At 43.2% G+C, this 18,518-nt stretch overlaps 1 protein-coding gene across 1 annotated transcript in view; it reads right to left on the bottom strand.

Moving 5' to 3' along the window:
* Positions 1–18,518, bottom strand: part of SRF (serum response factor) — a 79,588-nt gene that overhangs the window by 54,220 nt on the left and 6,850 nt on the right. The window contains exon 2 of the mRNA XM_048482542.1: positions 7,062–7,328. Within this exon, the coding sequence (XP_048338499.1) occupies positions 7,062–7,328 (267 nt within the window). The remainder of the gene's footprint in view (positions 1–7,061; positions 7,329–18,518) is intronic.

Here is an 18,518-nt window from a genome sequence, read left to right as displayed (position 1 = left end):
TAGAGACAGCGAGGTTAGAAGCCTGCTTTTAAAAAATGAGATTCTCAGGAAGCTGAACTATGTGCCCACAACTGCATTCTGCACTTTCTGTTCTCCCACAGAATTGCAACACAGACACACACACACACACAGAGACCTCACCTGTTGTTTCTGTTCACCAAAACAACCAAAGATCTAGCCATCCTCCAGCAATCAGGTCAGGTCAATAATCTCATCTACTCAACATTAACCATCCAGTTACTGATTTAGGAGTAGCCAGTCTTTTGAGTCTCATTATCAGATTAAGCGTTGAACAATAAACCCCACAGCTTGTATAGAAGGGGGAAGTTCTCCAAAGAAAATGAAGAGGAAAAACAGAACAACTCAATTGCAGTATCATCAAAAGTGAACTGGTGCCGTCTGAGCAGCAGCAACCACCATCTGCACATACAGAATACTTTTCCTCAAAGTTCAAAGCACTTCAAATCCATTCTCTTGGTAAAACACACAATCTTATGTAAAACAGACCAGTATGACCCTCCCCATTTTGCAGGGGGATGAGGGTTTGCAGTCAATAAGGGATCTGAATTCAGAGAATCTTGCTCCTGTTCTTAGCCACTACACTAGCTCTCTGGGTTGATGTCAAAACAGTTAAATCTGTAGGAACACAAAGTTCTATCAATCCCTTCACCTGCAGCAATGAATTTAGCATATCAGATATTTCAGTGCAGCAGGAACAGGCACGTGATTCCTAAAAAATTAGGCAGTTGTGCGAACAGGAGGATGATAATCGTGTCATCCAGATTTTACCCTGATGCAACAGTCAGTGAGATTGCAGAAGCTCACTCCATTATGAGGATTCAGAGACTGAATGTTTTTTTTTCTCCTTAGCACCCCAGCCAGCTGATGGAAGGGGTATTACAGTACTGCTGCCATCTTTATGCTATTTAACTGGAAAAGGAGTACAGAAATATGTATTGTCGAAGGCTTTCAGAAATACTTTAAATAAACAGAAATACTTTAAATAAACAAGCCCACAAAAATAGTCTATCTCCTCCTGACCCATGTGTGCTCTCCATATCTGCAAACAAGACTGAGCACTTACACTTCAAGACTGAATGTCACTGTGGAGTGCGTATAGGAACGGGCTCTGCAGCTCTCCACTTCCTACCTTCGATACTTTAGCAGACACTGTCCGTTGCTAAGCTGCTATCTCCTGTTGCTATGTTATTGTGTGTGCCAGAATGTGACTGGCTAAAAATGTTTTCCACGGCAAGTTATGTACTATTGTCCAACAAGTTGAGTTTTGGAAGGAGGTGGCATCTCAGAGCGAAGGTGAGCTGGTCAGATCAGTGCAGCAAAGCAAAATCAGCAGAGTACTGCTCCACCCATCCAGAGAGGGGCACGTTCCATTCACACAGCATTAAGCTCTTTAACACACACCGAAAGCAGTGGCAGTATTCCTGAATGATTCAATACTTTACTAGCAACTTAGTGACAGTAAATTGGGCTGATCCACTTCAGATAGCAAGTAGACTATCACATTGTTGAATGCTCCCATCTACAAAAAAAACCTTCAAAAGGAAAGTATGCACATGAGACGGAAGAGTGCACTCAAACTTTCTGCCCCAATGTGCTAATATTTTCCTTTATATAAAATGGGGGAACAGTCCAAACCCTAAGTGGTACCACACCCATTCTTCCTTCCTCAGCATGCATAGCCAGCCTTGCTTTTTGGTAAGCCCATTGTTGTGCTGGTCCCTCAGAACTCCAGAGTTTAAGTTCAGAAGTTGACAGACAACATGCAAGAGGTTCCTCGTTCAACTGCTATCACCTCCAGCTACATAAATCCCAGGCAACAAGGTTGAAGCAGACCTTCATCTAATCCCATCACCACCATTTCCAGAGTCAAAATATCTGAGATTCAAATACAGTAATAGTAAGAACCAAACTCTGAAAAAGGAGACTAGGCTCACAAAGACTCCATAGTATAAAGTATGAATGGGCAGGCTCGGTCCATTCTCACGGTCAAGCACAGGGGCCATCTGTTGGGAGCCTTTGCAGTAGGGCTCTAAAAGGTGGGTTTGACACAGTTGGAGCATGGTTGGGAGACAGGATGGGAAGGTATGCTGCTTGATGTACTTTACATTTTTCTTGTTGTTTCTTTCAAACCTGAGGCAACCAGCAGGCAGACATCCTGATGGATAGCCTACCTCCCTGGAATGACATTTTTCTTTGTCCTTCTCTTGCTCTCCTGCCAGGCACCTTCCTTACTCCAGAAATGGGCCATTTCTCAGACTCACAGGACCAGTAGGAAGAGCAGCCATATGCTTTTTGGTAAGCCCATCGTTGTCCTGGAATTATTACACAGACTTCCAGAGTTGTGGGTTCAGAGGTTGCCAGACCAAACATGCAGGAAAATTATAGTTCAACTGCTTTCCTGTCTCCAGCTGCACAAATCCCAGTGAGACAAGGTTGAACAGGAAGTGAGATGGGTGCCAGTTGTAGGAGAGGACAGGAGAATGATCTCTGGTACTTACCAGTGAGTATCTCCTGTGAGTAGAAGAGGACATCTGGATTTTTTCCAGTAACCAATAAGGGGGCAGGGACAAAAGACTTTGCTTCCTGGATCTGCTGGAACATGCCCACTCCTCCTCCAGATCTGGAAACTTCAAAAAGCACTCTCATGCAGCAAAAAGAAAACAGCTCACTCCTCCTGTAAACAGCATTTGGAGAGGACTAGGGAAAACAAGAGCATAAGCTATAAAACACAAAGTTGGAGAAGAACCACAGGCAACCTTTGAACCATTAATGATCTCAACTAGAAAGCCAAACATGAATAATAACTGCACAATTACAGCTTTCTGGCAAAAGTGAGAGGAAAAACGATGACAAAGCGAGGCAGTTGTTGTCTACTGTTCAAAGGAGAAGGACCCTTCACGAGTAAGTGCCAATGGTCATTCTCCATTTGAGCTCGAGGACACCTGGGTGACTTCCCAGCAGTGTCACGAGATGGTTTATGTGTGGGAATCATTTTCCTCATTTAGAATTAGCTGAAGAACTTTACAACCAAATCGTGCATCCGCAGAACTGAAAGCATTTAGTTTGTAGCATCTAACAAACATGGAAATAGAAGACCATGTCACAACTTTGCAAATGTCATCAACAGAAGGATAGTTAAGTCCTTGTGAAACCGTTTGAATGATAGAGCGCTCAGTTCTGATACCTGTCAAGCTGACATAATTGCTACCAGAAAGATGGTCTTCATTCAGAGGTATTTTAGGGAGATGTCCATAATGGGCTCAGATGGATGTCTGGTTAAGATATGTAATACAGTGTGCAGTTTCCAAGTAGGAAAGTAATGTCTGGAAGATTTGTCTCTGAGGGATGCCCCTTTGAGAAATTGTCTAACATGAGGATGGTAGGAAGGGTACCAACCATCTAAATTGTATACCACAGAAGCTACTGCTGGAGGCCATCTGATAGGCAATGCATCCATTTCTTCGGCATCTTGATGATGAAATCGTGAAAAGAACTTGAGTGTTTTCTTGTTCAAGTTGGATGCAAATAGGTCCAGAGGAGTGATTGGAAGTCTGGACTCGAGGTTTGACCGGACACCTTGGACTGGAGACTCATCCAGCTTCACCCCCCAGCCTCAGAGGTGGGCATCCACAAAAAATTGTTTGGTGAAACTGATCGAAAATTGATTTTCCTGATCCAGACTGGACGGTTTAGTCCAAAAGAGAAAACTGACCTTGACTGGATGGGGCACTATCAGGGACATGTGAATTTTGTTGGTAATTTGATGCTGAAAAGGTTAAATGAGCTGCTGAAGAGGTCTGGAGTGAAAGCATCCCCACTGAACCACTTCTGAACAGGCAATGAAGAGACCCATCCGGCTAGCCAATGATAGCAGGAAGCTCTTCCTGTTGTCCACTACTGCTAGGATCTTGCTCTTTAGCTTATTCTTCTCTTCCACAGGGACAAAGAGTTTGCACACTCAAGGGTCTAACAGGAGACCCAGATGTCAGAATCAAAGGGCTCTGCTTGCGATTCCCCAGGAATCCGTGTTGCTCCAGCAAAAAAAAAAAAAAATCTGCTGGGAATCCAGTAGAGCTTGTTGTTGTGAGTCTGACCTGATCAATATGTTCTCTTTCTCTGAGAAACACTATTAAATTGACCAGGACCTTGGAGAACACTCTGGTTGCCATGGATAGACTGAAGGGTAGGGCTCGGAATTGAAAATGACTGTTTCCTATGCCAAACCAAAGGAATCATCAGTGCCCTTTGAAGATGGGGATGAGAAGTTTTGCCTTGGAGAGATCAACTGACATTAAGAATTCACCTGGTTGAAGCGACTGTACTATGGACCATAACGTTTCCATTCAGAAGGGACGTAGCTTCATGAAACTATTCACAAATTTTAACTCTAGATTTGCTCTCCATTCCCCGTTCCTCTTGGGCATGGTAAAAAGAATGGAATATACACCTGTGCCTCTATGAGAAGCAGGTACAGGTTCTATAGTATTTATCTCTACTAGATGATGTATAGCCTCTAGTTTCGGGCTTTTCTGATTGGGTCGCTGGAGAGGGGAGAAAAGATGAAGTGTTGTGGAGGGATTGAGAGTTGTGGGTTTTTCAGGCTGTGTGGCCATGGTCTCGTAGTTCTTGCTCCTAGCATTTCACCCACATCTACAGCTGGCATCTTCAGAGGAATGTCACAGTAAGACTGTGTCATAGAGAGAAACACATTTCACCATAACACGCCTCTGAAGATGCTAGCCGTAGGTGCGGACAAAACATTAGCAGCAAAAACTATCAGACCACAGCCACACTGCCCAGAGAACCCAGTTGATTTGCTACTGCTACCTTTGGTGGGTTGTGTTATGTTGCATTGCAGTGTTGACTTACCGTCCTATTTTATTTTAAATACATGGTAATCTGCCCTGAGAACTCTGGTTAGCATTCTTATCATTCTTAATAAAAACAAATACAGGCGGCCTACCAGACCAGACTGTTGTGGGGATTGCTGAGATAATCTATCAGGAGTTGTTCTGAACATTCTAAAGAGCTTATATATGTGAGAAGTAGGAAAATAGTAGATAACAGGAACAAATGTTCCTGGCTCCTTAAGGTAGGAGAGCAACTGCACTGTAATGTCAGCATTATAACGCCATCACCACAAACATTCGCCCAGAATTAGTCAAGAGTTAAACCAGTAGAAGGGCTGACTAGAGACAGGAGGAATAGTCTGTTCAGCCAAGTGTTTCAATTTCCCCTGTCCTCCCTGCCCCCTTCCAAAACAGTACCAAAGCAAGAGACAGCTGCAGCTTATAAGGAATGTGAGGGGCCCAGCCAGGGACTTCGGGGAGGGAAACGAGGCTATATATGGCCATGGAGGCAGAATCAAATTTTTATCAATGAACACGAGCACAGGCGCCCAAGGAGAGATAACAGAGAAGCCAAGCTGCTCAGCGAGGGCATGAGCAAGACTAATAGCACCTGTCATTCTCCTTCCCCAACCCAGAAAAAGAGCCCCCCCACACACACACACAAACCCCGACACACTCTGCTGGCAAGATGGAGAGAAATGGCTCCGCTTCCACTTCAGCAGATGCCCAGCACAGTTGACAGCACAGAAGTACTCAAGTCCCAAAGACAGCGGGGGGGTGGGGGGAGCAAACCACCCTGCAATACAAGCAGGAGTATTTGCAGTATGAATCCTAACATACAAAGCAGTCTCAGCCCACAGCTGTCTCCTTGCCCAAGCCAGATGAGACACCTACCCTTCCACTGACCCCCATCGCACAGAGAATTCAGACTCAAGCACTTTTTGGCATCCAAACTAAAGCTGCAAAGGATTACACACTGCCTCCCAAGCAGGCTAAGAGCTCCGTCTCAACCAACAGTGTGCCTCCAGCAGCTCACAAGCAAAACATAAACACGACAGCCTCTTCCAGTTGTCTGACAAGTAATACTCAGAGATACACTGCATGTGAACATGGAGGCTCAATTTAACCACTACAACAAATAACCTTTGCTCTAACCTCTGTTTTTAAAAGCTTCTTGGCTAGTAGCCACCTCTTTGTCACGTGACAGTTTAGTTCCTCAAACTGACACTATGAGTGGTATGTTAAGAACTGCTTTCTCATGTCTGGCTTGAACCACCTTCCAAGTAATGCACTTCACTGTCTCCAAAGTTTTAACTTTAAATGCCTCCTCCGAAAACTACCACCTTACCCACACATCAAGCCCCGTAATCTCCACTTGTACCAGTTGGTCCTGTACATGGAATAAGTAGAGTTTCAGAACATGCTAGAAGAGGACTTAGGTGCTAGAGAGTACTTAGAAACCTAGGTTTCTCTTCTCTTCAAGACTAGATTTTACCACATTGCTGGTGCACCATGACTGCTGACACCTACTCCATACTTTACCTATCCAGACAGCACTTGATGCCCAAACAAAAAGTCACAATGGAGTTGAATACCTATCACAACCCCACCTGTGTTCCTAATTATCAAATTGCCTTGTTCCTGAAGCCCCACTCCTGGTAAGTGGTACATTCAGTGAGAGCCTCTCTCTTCATCCCATGACAAACAGGTTAGCTTTCCTCCTTCTCAACCTGGTGCCCTCCGACTCAGAGATCCTCATTCTCCAAGACACCAGGAGAATTTTCAACATGAATGACATGACCATATGGGGTCCCTAAAAGTCTCTTCAAGGCACCTCCTGATTCTCTAGGCCAGCAGCCTCGGTCTTAAGGGGGGAAAACCCTTCCTAGAATGAGGAGGCTCAAACTTCAGAGATGTCAAGAGGGCTAGCAAGCAGATTCATGTATCTGTGGTGTTTGTCATGGCAATGAAGGAAATAATGCAGCTTTCAGTTACAGCTATGCATACATAGACACCAAGGATATGCAAACCTGGAAAATGGAAGTAAATGCACACCTCTGTTGTATATGACCTACACGTATGCAAAAGGAGGTAACACTGGCACAGCTCTCTCCCCACACTCTCCCAAGACCTAAAGGAACAACAGTCTCAAATCTCATCTGGAATTAAAAAAAACAACAAGTGGTTTACCTTTGTTTCTCCGCTGCTGTCCGATTCAGACACCTGATAAGTGAGGTCTGTCTCCTCAAAGCCCGTGGCACTCATGCGTTGGTCAGTGGTTGGGTCTGACCGGGGAGGAGAGTCTGGAGAGTTCAAGCATGTCTGGATCAGCGCTTTCCCTGTCTCACTGGTGATCATGGGTTGCAGCTTCCGTGTGGCAAATGTATAGACGTGGCCTGTTTCACTGGCCACCAGCAGCAACACTTGAGTGCCCGTTAGGGTAGAAAGTTCATAGGCCTACAGGAGAGCAAAGGGGAAATGAGCAAGTTAGCTATAATCCTCATTCTGGGGGAAAGAGAAGGGAGAACCCCAGGCTGACAGGTTGTGAGTGATTCCAGCATTGGCCAAAATATACGATTTCCTTTGATTTCATTCTGAGCCCATCCCCAAAAGTAGCAATGTGATCATGGAGCCATTGAGGTACGGCATGTTAGACTACTGCCATAGAAAGACCCAGATTCAAATCACCACAGCCATAATTCTCACTGAGTGATATTCAGCTAGTTTCTGTCTCAACCTAACCTACCTTAAAGAGCTTTTGAGAGGATAAAATGGTCCCTAGAAGTTGGGTGGAATAGAAATAAAATTTTTAACTAAATCACACTTAGCAACCAAGAGCTGCCTTTGAGAACTTCTTACCTTCCTGTTTCTTTAAGCTGCAAGCTCCTTAAGGCAAAGTTTTCCCCACAGGGTCTTAAGGAGCAAAGTTACTAAAACCCCAGGCTATTAAGAAGGTTCAAATGTTGGTCTGTCATGCCGATCTTTCCAATGCAACATTAAACCGGATTCCAAGGCAGCAGTCTCTGTGGGCATCCTTCTGCACACTTGCAACTGCTTGTTAACATACTTTCACCACAAAAGTCAAAATCAGAGCAGAAGAATGCCCTTGCCCATCTTTTGTTTACCAGGTCTTCGTGTCCTGCCATTCACCAACTTTAACTGCCTCTTCAATAACCGTTCTTTAGGTTTAAAAGTCACACACACTCCCTTTAATAAAGAAATGGCTCTATTATAACAGGTTGGATCCAGCTGGCTTTCCCCCCACTCAATTTCACCTAATTCCCCTCTTTGCTATAGCCCTCATGTTGTTGATGTGGGTCCATGTGGGTCCCATGATCCTTAGCATAGCCTTTCTGAGTGATCATACAGGACATCTTCTTCCCATTTTTACCACCAGAAAAGTTGGCTGGATTCAACCCAGTATGTTTCATGCCATGTTTCATGAGTATATTATAACCAATTCTCAAAGCAGTGAAACATTTCAGGAAGCAGGAAGAGACATTGAGACAGAATTGTATAGCAAACCTAACATGAGATGGGAAAAGAGGAATCTTAAAAATGATGGGTTAAATTAATTAAACTGACACCTCAAAGATAGAATAGCTGTAATTATAATGGTCAATGAAGAGAAGCTGGACAAAGAATTATAGACGAGAGATGGCCTTCGAGGTGCTCCTAATTATGTCTGGTCTTTGTGAGCTGGAAATGTGGCCTCTGAGTCGGAAAGGTTCCAACTTCGCCATGGAAAATATAAATGCATGGTTCTACACCCACAACATGTCAGGCACATCACCAGACATCTGGTGAATGTATTGCTGCACCATTTCAACATTTACCGCAGCCTCCAGATCACAGGTTTGGCTCCATTGTCTTGATCAGTCCTAATCTGCTAACTTCAAGCTCCTTCCTGGCACCCTTCCTCACCAACTAGCATTTAAAATCACAAAGCCAGCTCTCACAACCACCAATTTGGGGGTGGAAGAAAGGACCCTTTACACACAGCAGATACTGCACACATTCCAAATCAATCATATATAATGGAAACTGGGTACCTGTTCCATGCAGATCAATAATGCCCAAGTTCACAGAAAAATATGAAAACTAAAAAGCCCTCACAACTGGGGATTAATCCCCCTTCTAAAAAAATAGCTAGTGATGTGACAAAAAACAAACAAACAAACCCTCAGAAGACATTTCGGGAGGCAGGGGAAAGAAACTGTGGAAATCTGCCCACCAGCAGTACATGATCTGGTCTGAGCTTCTGCTTCTCTTTCCCTTCAGGTACTTAAGTGAGGACATGGAGGTCTTGGCTCTAAGCTTGGGGCTTGAAGCCCATGGCCCTGAATAAACCAGCCAGTAGATCCCAGACCACAAGTTGAAACTGCACTCCGCATTTCTCATTTCTGCTGTTTGTCTAAATCATATCTGTGTTTCTTTGTTTCTTTATGTGCTCAGTGGGACAAAAGTGAGATACAAACTAAACAAATTGGGGTGCCTAGCAATCCGTGATGCCACGCAAAGATGTTTTTCAAAGTAGATTGACAGGGGAGTAGACAAATAGGATGGACAAGAAGAACTGGAAAACCATGTAATTGTCCAAGGGAAGGGGAGAATAGAGAATTGGCTGGGTGAGCAATGGGGCAAAAACTAGGACATAAGCAGAGGGGGCATGCAATGGAGAAATAGACTTACAACAGGAGAGGTGGAAGTGAGGACCAGGAGAAAGGTATCAGGGTTCACTGGGGGTCCCCTTCTCTTCCATACAACTACCCGCAATATCATAAATTGTGAAGGGAGGGGAACAATGACACTTGGGATTAATGGTTTTAGAAGCCCAGCAGAAGCAAGGCAACACTGCAAACTGCAGGGGAGCACTCTTAGTGATAAAGACATAGGGTCCTCCCAGCTTTCTATGCTCAGCATCTTCTAAACACTATGTGCTTTGTGAGTGAAGTTTCCTTTGGACAACCCTGATGCATCAAACCAAGGATCCACCAAATCCAGCCTTCCAGGTGTCAGCCACGTTCCCCAGGAAGTGCACCAAAGCAGCAGCCCTCCCGTGATCCTTCTCAATATGGAGATTCTGTTTACACATTGCATCTAAAAGCCCTTTCCTCCATGCATTTGCCCAATACTTTGTAAGGCTCATCTAAACTTTCTACCCTAGAACCATCATCTTTTCCCTGGCCAACAACTGGAAAGCAAAGGATTGCTGCTTCCGTGTTTAATGAGCAGAAACTCAACTGCCCCAAAATTTGTATATGCCACTCATCTATTTTCTCCATTAGAGATGTGTACTTTTTGTACTAGAATGCATGGAGTAGCCCTCAGAGTTACTTATCTCTTAAACTCCAGGCCAACACTCTTGGCTGACTCGCTTCACTCTGTTATTATCCTGGTCAGAGACAAGTGGGGAGAGAGAGAGACTGATACAACATTCTTCCTTTGTGCCTGCATAACTCAGGCTTTGGGGGCTGCTAAACACTCCTTACAGCCTTGGGTGTGATTTTGGTCTTAGGAGAACACATGAAAACGATGCCGGGCTGGATTTTAAGCCTATGTTTTGTACTCAACAAGAGGGTTTCACAAACACATTCAGAACTTGACTTCCATGCCACCAGTGTAGTTTCTCTGTTAACATTCGCACAGCGCAAGGGCTGGGTACTGCGCAGAAGTAACAACATCTGTGCATTAGAGAGCAGCAATCCAAGAACCAAGCAGGAGCAAAATGTAAAATGAGAACACAGACCCTGATCAAAGCAAGGATGGAGAGACAAGAGGACAACCTTCTACTCCCAAAACTTCAATCAATCAGACAGTATCTATACTGGCTCTCTCTGTACCCACTGAATTTATTATTATTATTATTATTATTATTATTATTATTATTATTATTATTATTATTATTATTAATTTCAAAGCTGCCAGATCTTTTGCTGGTTGTTGGCCTTCATTACACCCAGAGGCCTAGGAAGTTGTAATGTATCGGTACTACTACTACTACTACTAAAGTGCACAACTACTGCCCAAGTTTCTGAAACCACAATACACAGAAACACATTTTGTGTAATGAAAGCAGTTGTTCAAAGATGCTGAGGTGCCACGGCAGAGCGGCCTTTGCCCACGGTACATACACATGCTTTTGTGTGTACATGCGTATCCCACCAAACTGATTTTCATAGCTCTTCCAGGGATGACAGGCTGGTAAAGCAACAGCTTGCTCCAGAAACACATTAAGAACTTCTGTAGAGGAGGCACGTACATTTTGACATGGCTGTCATAAACACCTTCAGGAGAATAACGATCCCCTCTCTACCCAATGCCTTGAGTGGTTTTAGAATAGTTTTAAAGACCTTTCTGGTATGTGAAAAGATGGGGGCGTATATCCACAAATGCACTTATGCAGCCTTTTAAAAAGAAGAGGAGGGGGATATTACAAAGTTACCACACTCAACAATGTCTTGTCACTATTTAAAAAAGGTTTCCCTCAGTCAGAGTAAGGGGAAGTTGCTCCTGTTCTTGAGCAAATCTAATCAAATATACCATACTAGTGCTAACACATTCTAAGGGCAAAACTGTGTTATGGTGGTGGACCCTGGCTCGCAGCTCCCACTGGATTTTTTTAACTCTAAAACACTGGGGAGGGGGAGTTTCCTTGCCTTAGATAAAGGGCTGAAGTGCTAGGCAATGAGGGACTTTCCTATTTCCCTCTAAACTGTTTTCCCACTCAAAACAGCACCCAGTTTCTCCAGTCTGTTGGAAGTGAAGGACTTTGTTACGCTGTTTCCTGCCTCAACCTACAGAGGGGGTTTTTACTAGAGAGCTAGTGGCTAGATAGGGACCTAGGGATTTGACACCTTTACTCTATCATGCTGGTTCTATCCCTTTGATGTTAGACTGATACTCTCAGGGACTTCCTTCCTTCCGGCTTCTTCCTCGACCCCTTCTCACCACTTCTTCCTGCCATGCCTAGAGAGAGGATGGATGCTCCTCGCATCCATCTCCATCCAGCTAGATTAAGATAGCATAGTGACTCTATCTACCTACCTTTCTCTATCCAGAATGGAGTTCACTAATAAATACTCTTTTTATTAGATAAGAAACTATAACTGACTCCGACTTTCTTTGTGTAAGCTTGTCAGCATTACTAGATTCATCACGCCATTAACGACGCATTACTCCAGGTAAGGGCTTCTGCTGTAGTTCTATTACCCGTACGCTTCTGCTAACTAATACTTATAAAGAGATAATCTCCAACTACCAGGAGCACTTATCCCAACACAGTCTACAATTATTCAAAGCAGGCATGAGTAACCAATCACAAATGGACACTTGTCTTTTCCCACCAGTACTAACTGCAGCCTTGGGGAAAGGAGAATAATTTGACTTGTGAAATGGCAGAAGGGGAAAAATTAAGACCTGTCTCCCTTTGTCCTGAAATGCAGCCTCCCATAGGGCTCCCCCAATTTATTTTTAGGGCTAAGAATGATGCCGGATCTCCCAACACACCACGCAGTTGGCTCTAGGCATCAACACAAACCTTTAGCTCATCCAACTCAAGGTCAAGTCCATCTCCACTATACCAGTTTGGTGACTTCATAAGCAATTACAGCTCCGCTGCCAGAAGACAAGATAACCCACCACTGTATCCCTGTCCCACTTGCTAAATAGTCTCATCAAGCTCTGTATCCCAAGCCCCTATTGAGAAACCTTTTTTAATGTTCAGACCCAAGTCCCATGCTAGCTGTGAAGTCCATGTGTGACCTTGGCAAGTCACTGGCCTCCCCAAATGACCTGCCTCACGGAGATGTGCTCATGACTTAAAAACAATTGCCAGTTAAAACCACCATGCAAAGGATTGGAACAACTGCAACCCGTCCCCCTCAATCAGCAATAATTCCTCTGCTGGAGCACAGAAGACAATTCTTTGATTCGGAGTAAGTCATCGAAGTTGTTTCAACCTCTGCATTTGATGCCGTTTCCCCGAAAATAAGACCTATCCCAAAAATAAGCCCTACCATGATTTTTCGGGATTTTAAGAGGATGCTTGAAATATAAGCCCTAGTTACAGGGTAGTTTTCTCAATGAAGAAATATGAGTCAGAAACATGATGAACATTAACTTTTCAATTACTCATGAGATTAGACAAAGCCGACTTCACATTTCCCCTAATACATTTTCACATAAGGTTTCCCCCTTGCATTTGATAATACTGATTATTGAAGGAATTATAAGAAATATTGTTTCTGGAAAGTCCAATATTTGGAATTCTGGATAAATCTGCTCAGATTTCACTACTGTTCAGCAGACTTGGGAATCCTAGCTGCGTCTATACTAATGTGTCTCACCACAAAATTACAGATAGATGAGCAGACAGGAGTTCACAGTACATAGGAAAGGAGGCCATATTGATCTAAACTCTGGTCTATATTCAGGAATAAAGATACTGTGGTAATTGATGACTAAAAAGGGACTCAAAAACAGAGCTGCAAGCTTTAATTGGTAAAATTTTAATTGGTAAAATAATTAACTGAAGCTTAAGTTGATTAACCGGTAGGAGCTAACTTTAATGGGAGAGGGCAAGATTTTAAAGGTCACACCTGTTAATTTGGGGGATGCTATTCTGAATATGGTGGGTTACCATAATTGGGAATGACAAACAGAAAACCTTAAAATATTACTTATGCCTCTAAAATTGAGGGATGGCTTTTGTTTACTGACTTCTAAGTTCTCAGGCTTCTTTCCAGATTTCAAAGAGGCACATAAAAGTGAGGCCTTGGCAAAGTGCAAATTAACTGAACCTTAGCCAATTAATTAATTGGGTAAAAGACAAATGATGAGAGTCAAGTGAAATGCTGAAGTTCAATAAATATAAGCCTAATCATCCCTCTAGTCACAAGACTACTTGAAGCCTCCATGTAAGAGAAATGTACAACCATTATTTTAAAGGGCAGATGATCAGCCAACTGTAAGTTTTAATCTTCTGACAACCCTGCCACCTGGAAAGGAGATCCAGAACAAACTTCTGCCTGTGTAATCCCTTTCTAGAGTAGTCTAATGTAGTCCAAAAACATTAATTCCCTCAGCAATTTGGAACAAAGTTATAAATACCAAATAGTGTTTCACGGTTTCACACAAGATGAAAACTTACTGTAACAAGAATCTGAGGCAGACTTTCCATGTCATATGAAACTGCCTTATAGCGAATCGACCACTGATCGGTACCATCTACTCCAACAGTAGGCAGTGAGGTTTCATAGTTCTTTCCATCACCTTCTAACTGGACGTGCTGAGGATTCAATCTGGAACCTTTTATACCCAAAGAAGATGGCCACCCATCATCAGTAAGTCATGGCTCTATCCCACATTCAAGTAAGTGGACAAGAACACAAAATACAGCTTTCTAGAAACATAGAATTCTGATCAGTTCTATTTAATTGTTAACTAACACACTCCAGTTGTCAGAATATTTTTGTTTTTCATGTTTTCCTTGTAGAAAGCAACTCAACAACGGAAATGCTTTACTGTAACAAGTACAATTAACTGGGAACCTCTCCTGCAAAAATCCAATTGAAATTAAATGAGTCTTATGTAAAGGTGCAATCGGGTTCCTGCATGACATTCATTCACTTCCTAGTTCCTAGGGAATTCCACCTAACAACTTAACATAAGACTCTCCATCTTGAACTTTAAGTCAAATCAACCTGAGTTAATTGTGTCTCCTCTGTGCAGGTTGTTATTGAAGCTGGACAAGAACTGCATCCCACCTACCCATCAAGTCATTTGGTAGGAAAATACCTATAAGAAAATAAGCTACTCAACTACAGCCTGTAAAAACAGAAAGAGCAAGAGAACTTGGGAGAGAATAATGTGACTCTTGCCATTTTCCTCCCAATTCCCAGCCCAGCCAGCTGCTTGGGAATTACAATGGATCTCTCAGCCACCTTTCACCATCCTCTAACAGTGCAATCCCAAACAGAGACACTGGGATTACCCGCAGTTTAGGATTGCACTGTGCATCTTTTCCCCCCTACTACTTCTCATTCCTAGCATTCACTTGGGTGAACTTACAAAGCAACTAACAGACTCATAGAGCGTGACATTTCCACTGATCCCATATATACTCACACACACTTTAAGGTAATGTTTTTCACTGTCCATGTATTTTTTAGGGTCCTTTAGGCCTTTGGACCTCCAGTTTGCATAGTTAGCTTCTGAAATCATTAGAACAGGTCTCAGTTTCTGATCCAGATGCCTAACAAGGAAGATGTACAAGGAAGAAAGTGACAACTGAAGAGTGACTTTTGGCCTCGTTTATCAATTCGGCATGCAAACAACCTGTGATGACCCAACATTCTGTACTTGCCACTGAGAGGGTTCAAGAAGTCTCTCAGGCAAACACCCCAGCACAATAGCAAAAAATAGCACATTACCCCACAAGCCTCTAAAACCATCATTTTGGTCAAGAGCTACCACCAATTCCCCTTCTGCCCAAACAGAACAATTTGGGTTGGGAACCATCAGTGGAAAATGCTGGCTGTCATAGTCCGCTTCCATGTCTTCCCCACCCTGGAGCTATTTCCAATACTGGGGTCACAGGACCTGCTGGACATTGAGATGAAGAAGGTTATAAAATTCTCCCTTTTGTGTGGTCTTACAATATGGGAATAACCTTTCCTAGGCTCAGAAATAGTTTTAGGAGGGTGTTGGGAATGCAGGAAATACCTGCAATGTCTGTGCCTATGGCTCGCTGGATCCAACCCATCATCTTGCTGTGCTTACTTATTTCAGTCAGGATATATTCAGGTTTCCTGCACTTGGCTGTATTCTAAGAGAGATGATAGAACTCAAGCATGCATGGAAGATTTACCTTGAAGATTTACAACTGTTATCCCAATGCAGAAGGACTGGTTATTGTCACACAGTAGTAAGGGAAAGACACTTTGCACATGTTCAGAATTTCCATCTTCTTTATTTCATATCTTATCCCTGGCTCTGGGTTCCAAAATTAGGCCCTAGTTTTACGCGTATTCCATCCCTATAGACAGACAGTGGCTCCTTTAATACATCAAAGGTCTTGACCTATGGCTACAAAGTCAAATTTGGCTCTTTTTAAAAGAACAAGCTTTTAAGTTACGGTATATTAGAAGGCTAGGTGGTGATGCCAGAAAAGTCTGTGTCTTAAGGGAAAGGCAGGTGATGATTTTTATGAGACTAAAGCCCTTCTTAGAGATTATTTATAGGAAAAGAAATTAGAGGTGAACAACTGCCACAACCCAACTACAAACCACAGCACATTAAAACCATCGTGCAGGGTCCTCTTATATAAATTGATTACTACTTGTCAGATCTCATTTGTACCACTGCCTAATAAAGGAAATACCCACAACAACCAGTGTTGGGGCTCCAGAAACATTATGGTTTATTAAGCAACATGCCACTTATCAATAGTGCTTAGCTTTAATTATGTAAATGGACTCTCTTATATTAGCTCTTGGGTGATTCTGGCTCTGAACTCTGAGATCATTTGGCTCTTTAGCTATAGAAGGTTGATGACTCCTGCTATATTCTGCAAGCCACCTAGCTGCAGCCCTCTGCTCATCAATAGCTGACACTTACGCCAGGGAATCAGAAATCCCCCCAAAGACAACACAACTTAAAGAGGGAATTAAAACACATATGTACACGCACACACAGGTACTGCACGAGTTCCAAACATGCTGTAGGTTTCTTACCCTACATCATCACATATGCTGAATCAAGTCAGAGGCATAAATAATTATCCCCCACCCAGCCCCTCAACCTACAACAGTCTTGTTCCCATCCCACTGAGCTTTTTGTCTCTGGACCAAAAGCAATGACAGAATGAATGGAGGGGGGTGGGGGAATGTAGTCCAACCGACAGTTCCACACCGGCCATCATTCAACAAGAGGAAATGCTGTCAGAGTAAAGCTTTGAGAACATTAGCCAGAGTCATCACCAAGCAATAGACCACAGCCTGACCTCCCAAGCAGTCTTTCCTACTGCGGATGCCCTTTTAGCCCACTCCACAGACAAGGTCAGAGAGCAGGAAAGCAACAAATCCAGCAGTTAATTGGCAAATCTTGCTGCCAAGAGACTCTCCTGCCATTGCAGTACTTGGAACTAAGACAAGCACTGCTGGAAGAGACCAAAGGTCCATCTAGTCCTAGCAGCCTATTTTTTGCACCCAGTGGGGTCCCCAAAGCAGCATACCACACTGTTCAACCATCCTGCAGCTGATCTTCACAACAGAGGCAAAACTGTAGTTAAGCCTAACTATGGCTATTAAACCAACTTCAGACCCTTCTTTGAGGGTCCCTAACCATTCACGGTTACCAAAATGGCTCATATCCTTACACTCGTACTAGTTTAATTGCATGGTTTTGCGAAAGTATTCATTTACATCCATGCCACTCTACCAAACTCAGGAACCATTCAGAGTGGTTCTGCTCTCATAATTCTCTTGGCCAGTCTTCCCACAGAGCTGTGCGGCTGAAACACAAAGGAGTTTTTTCTTGGGCAGACCAAAACAAACTCAGTATTCAGTGAGGACCCAAGTGTAAGCCAGGAAGTAATGTTTTTCACTGTCCATGTATTGGTTCACATAAGAGAGAATCCTTTCCAGTATGCCTACAGAAGGCAAACCTTTGTCAACTGATAACTTATCAAAGTATACACAGATCCACTTAATAAACTCACAGAATGAATTTGAGCTCCAGCTGAAGAAAACTGATACTACAATACCAATACTACCTGTTTGATTCTGCTGAAAGAACGTGGACCAAGTTTGCAATTTCATCAGGGGAGCAACCAAAACCTTAGCCATCCATCAAGAAACTACAAAAAATAAACTGGAGTCAAATCAAGGGGAGAGCCCAATTGCAGTTCAAGTTGACCAAATCCATTACTACTGACGTGGGGTCTTCTGCAAGAAGTTCAGAGGAGTCAAAACATCAAATAGGAAACAGAATTCCTTGAGATACAGAAAATCAGTGATTTAAGGCATTTTCCACTTTAGTCAGCATTCTTTTGCATGGGGGTCTTAAAATTGCAAACCAACCTGAAACAGACCTGAAGCTCACTTAAGCCTGGGGTTCATGCATGCCTTGCATGTAGCATGCAAGCTGCAGCATGTTACAATCAGAGAAGGAACAAGTGAAGGGCACCAAACCATGAATATCTGAAGGATAAAGAATAAAAAGAAAGCCATATGACTATACCAAAATTGGCTGTCTGTGAAGAGTCCCTCCTCCACATTCTTCTGGCCCAAGAAGGCAGAGTCACTTTAAGGAGTTTTGGGTTCTTTTTCTTGTCTTTTTGAAGTGTTAAAAGTGTGGCCAAACACAAAGTCAGTACAGTTGTATGTCTAATTAGGGGGAAATAAGTTGGTGTGTGTGCCTTTTTCAAGTAGTCAAGAACAGTCCTAGGCCCTTAACCGAGGACCTTTAACCAATCACTTTCTTAGCTAATACCATACAGTCCAACTAAAGCCAGAACCCAGTCCTTCGGAATAACACTTGTAAGTGGTGTAATTGAAAACAATATAACATGATGCCAAGCTGGGTTTGAATACCTGCCAGTAACTCATGACAGACACATTCCTGCATTGCCCAGTTCTCCACCTC

This window comes from Sphaerodactylus townsendi, linkage group LG01 (genome assembly GCF_021028975.2).
Source record: "Sphaerodactylus townsendi isolate TG3544 linkage group LG01, MPM_Stown_v2.3, whole genome shotgun sequence".
Taxonomy (NCBI): Eukaryota; Metazoa; Chordata; class Lepidosauria; order Squamata; family Sphaerodactylidae; genus Sphaerodactylus; species Sphaerodactylus townsendi.
Note: the sequence above shows the minus strand (reverse complement) of the source record. Positions and strands in the feature narration are given on the sequence as shown.